This window comes from Colius striatus, chromosome 6, assembly GCF_028858725.1.
Source record: "Colius striatus isolate bColStr4 chromosome 6, bColStr4.1.hap1, whole genome shotgun sequence".
Classification (NCBI taxonomy): domain Eukaryota; kingdom Metazoa; phylum Chordata; class Aves; order Coliiformes; family Coliidae; genus Colius; species Colius striatus.
In genome coordinates this window covers 21,751,784-21,755,599 of record NC_084764.1, presented here as the reverse complement: position 1 = coordinate 21,755,599, position 3,816 = coordinate 21,751,784, and the positions used below count along the sequence as shown (strand labels likewise).

Sequence of the window (3,816 nt, the reverse complement as noted above, 5' to 3'; positions counted from 1 at the left end):
ATGATTCCCTACCAGTTTAGCATCAGCTCTGTGGTGTCCAGGCAGGAAGAAGAGACGATGGATGTCAGGACTGGCTCTGAGCAGGACAGAAACTGGAACTCTTCAGGGCACGGGCAAGGACTGAAATCAGAGCCCTGTTTCCAGACTGACTCTCTCTTGCCTTCCCCCAGCATGTCCCTGATATCCCAACTCCTCAGCCACCCCATTGTTGGCAGGAGCCTGGATCCAACCATCCTTTTCCCTTCCTCTCAAGCAGTGGCTCTGCCTCAGGACTATGAGCACAGTGCGTCTCCTGGGGAAGGAGTGCAAGCCCTGGCTTTCCCCAGGACCCGTGCCCCGGCTCCTGGGCCCCGTTCAGGCAACAGAACCCAGCTCTCCCATCAGCACCTACAGGACCAGCTCTCTGACCAGCACCTACAAGCCAAGCGGGCGAGAGTGGAGAGCATCATCCAAGGTATGAGCCTCCCACCAACCCCTCAGGCATTTGGCACCGGCTTGGAGGCAGCTTTTGGGCACGAGAGGGAGAGCGGTGGTGAGATGCCCTGTGAGGGCAAGAGGAAGCCAAAAGTACCCCAGCAGGGCTTGGGGTTGGCTGGGCGAGTGGCTGCCACTGGAAGCAGCCCCCATGGCCAGGGCTGCCAGCAGCTGAAGGAGCAGCTGTGCCTTTTGGAGCAGCAGCTGAAGTGGCTTCAGGAGAAGTTCTCCCAGGTCTGTGACTCTGGGGATGCTGCCCAGGCCCAGGAAGGTGCCAAGAAAGTGCATCCACTGCCTGGAAAGCCTGGAGACAGAGGGGACAGGGGCAGCTCTGCTGCCACCAGTGACATGCCCAAACTGCCTCTCTGGAGGAGCATCTTGGAGATGCACGGGCCAGAGAAGGAGGAGGATGGAGGTGACCTAGGTGGCCTGCCCTCGGCAGCAAGGGTCCTCTCACAGGTGCTGAAGCATGAGCTGGCTGGGGTGACGTCCCAGGCGGTGGACTCTGTCCTGAAGAGCCTCTGGCCGAAGGCAGCCAGCCACCTCCTGCAGCAGCATCGCAGCCTCCCGGTGCCGGAGACAGAGGCCAGAAGAGAGTATTTTGCTGCTGGGAAATGCAGAAAGCCACCTGCTAAACCACCTTCCACAAACACACCAGGCTTGCTGGGCTCGCCCCACACTGAGGCACCATCAGGAGCTTTGGGAAAGAGTCTGGGCTCTCCTGCTGGCTCCTTCAGTTCAAAGACAGCTAGAAAATCCACTCAGGCATCCAGTATGGGTTATTCTTTGGGCTCAGGTGCCCCTGCCCAGGAAAACCAGCTGCTGAGCCAGCTACTGGGCTACAGCCAGCATGGTCTCTGGGACAGTGGCTCTTACAGGAGCCCCTCTGCTCTGGAAAGAGGTCCTGCAGAGCCTCTTGACTTGCCCTGGGGAACCATCAAACTGAGGTCATCAGTTGTGAGACAGCAGCAGCAGCATCCCCTGCCCCTGAGCTCTAGTGACGTAGAGAGCCCAGGACTGCTGCCAGTGGGCAGGGATGGCCACGGGGAGCTGCAGGCTGCAATGGATGAAGCACCGTTTGCCTCCACCTATATATCCTTTGGGGCAACTGGAGAGGTCCCCGAGTTCAGCTGAAGACAGAGGTGTCCTTGGGCTTGGATGTGCTCCCCTTGTCCTCCAGAGCCACAGCTAAGCATGGCGCTGCCAGCCTCTCCAGGGCCAGGGCTCCTGCTGCCTGCCCCACAGGGGCTAATGAGGGGTGGACAGGAAAGGGGTCCTGAGCCATGGAGGGACACTGGTGCTCCTCAGGGCCAGTTAGATGCTGTAGCATAGCTGGAGGTAGAAGTTGGGAGCTCCCACACCTGCTTTTAGGCCATCCTGGTGGTCTTGCCACCCTATGCCAGGAACAGGTGTCCCACAGAAATCCCTCTTCCCACCAGCCTGGGAAGCGCTGTGGGGACTGGCAACTTCCCTGGGGATGCCCAAGGGAAAAGTCACCCTGCTGCCAGGCTGTGAGGAGGGCTTATCCCCAGCATCAGGCAGGTGTGTACCAGGATCAGTGCTCAGGGACACAGGCTTTCCTTGACCCCAAGGCAGATGCAGGAGGCACTAACACCTGGACACCTGAAGAAGGCCAAGCTGATGTTTTTCTTCACCCGCTACCCCAGCTCTACTCTGCTGAAGACCTACTTCCTTGATGTGCAGGTAAAACGGCAGCTCCTTGTGCTGGGAGCAGGCAGGGCTCCCGTGCTATGTGGCACCCAGTCTGCCTCGCTGGGTAGCCATGGTAACAGGATGGGAGGGATGCTTTTGTGTCCTCTCCCTCACCTCGCTGGTGGGAGTGGGCAGATGGCACCCACTTCAGCACGGGCTGCCCTGCAGCACGTGCTTAGGGCTGTGGCAGACCTGGGCTGCCAGGTCTGCTTCATTGGCACAACAGCACGTCCCAGACGTGGCTCCCCACTGCTGGGTGGCTGGGATGCGAATCTCAGCGGGGAGAGGTGCCACGGACACCCCCGTGCCAGGGTCCTGGCTGGTGCTTCTGCAGGGCAGGGCTGGGTTTGGGGCCAGGCCAGCGGTGTGTGGCTGGGCTTGCGGGGGCCCACAGGCCCTGAGGCTCCATGCTGGCAGAACGCCTGTCCTCCATCTCCATCTCCTCGGCAGTTCAGCCGCTGCATCACCTCCCAGCTCATCAAGTGGTTCAGCAACTTTCGTGAGTTCTACTACATCCAGGTGGAGAAATTTGCCCGGCAGGCCGTGCTGGAGGGTGTTGTGGACGCCAGCACCCTCCACGTCTCCCGGGACTCAGAGCTTTTCCGCGCCCTCAACATGCACTATAACAAGGGGAACGACTTTGAGGTGAGGGGGAGAGGGCTGGGGGCAGGGGTGGCAGGGTGGGGGGCTTTGCTGGGGCAAGGGGGATATGGCCTTGCTATGGGCTGCTGCCCATGTCGCTGCAGGTGCCAGGCCGGTTCCTGGAGGTGGCCAGCCTGACGCTGCGGGAGTTCTTCAGCGCTGTCAGGGCCGGAAAGGACACCGACCCCTCTTGGAAGAAACCCATTTACAAAATCATTTCCAAACTGGACAGCGACATCCCTGAAGGGTTCAAAGCTGCCAGCTGCTCCCAGGAGCTGCTCCGCAGCTGAGTCTGTGAAAGCAGCCCCAGGTCCTGTGTGCAGCCACCACGTGCTAACCACCTCACGGGTACTCTCTACAGCATCCGTTACTCAGTATTTTCTCTCTCTGACCTCCAAGACAGCTCCTTGGGTGAGGTCTATTGCCTGCCTCAGGTGCTGAGATTTTATGCTACGTGTTTTATTCCCTGCTCAAAGCTGGCGGGGTCCAGCCAGCAGCCCGCAGAAGGGAGGGATGGAGATTTGGAGCCACTAGGAAATCGCTCTCCCTGTGAACCTTGGTGAGCTGCCTTCCTTCTCTCTTCGGAGGGCCAAAGGTCAAGGCACATAGCCTTCCCTTTTATAGAACAGGCAGAGATCCCAGGAGTGGGCAAAGTTTTCTTGGCACAGCAGCCAGGCGCGTGTGCCCGGTCCTACAGCACACCTTCTGTCCAGATAACACCACGCCAACATCCAAAGAAAACAGATGGCGAAATCCAGCATTTCAAGCACCCTGCAGGGATGGTTGACACTGTCTGGGAGATGTAAAGAGAGTCTCTTGTAGCCAGCACAAACAACACTTCCCCTCCTGCCTCCTCTGTGCTGTTTGGCAAGAGCCCCCACACAGCTGTACGCTGCAGCCTCACAACCAGCCCCCATCAGCCCATCACCTAGGAGGAGAGCCCCACATTAAACACCCACCCCTGTCCCCTTACACCATGATTCTCCT

General features: G+C 59.3%; 1 protein-coding gene across 1 annotated transcript; it reads left to right on the top strand.

Moving 5' to 3' along the window:
• On the top strand, positions 1-3,119 carry PROX2 (prospero homeobox 2). The gene is made up of 4 exons (XM_061998911.1): positions 1-1,590; positions 2,071-2,178; positions 2,638-2,832; positions 2,934-3,119. Exons 1-4 carry the CDS (start codon positions 1-3, stop codon positions 3,117-3,119), a joined length of 2,079 nt encoding a protein of 692 aa, XP_061854895.1.
• Positions 3,120-3,816: the final 697 nt, after the last annotated feature.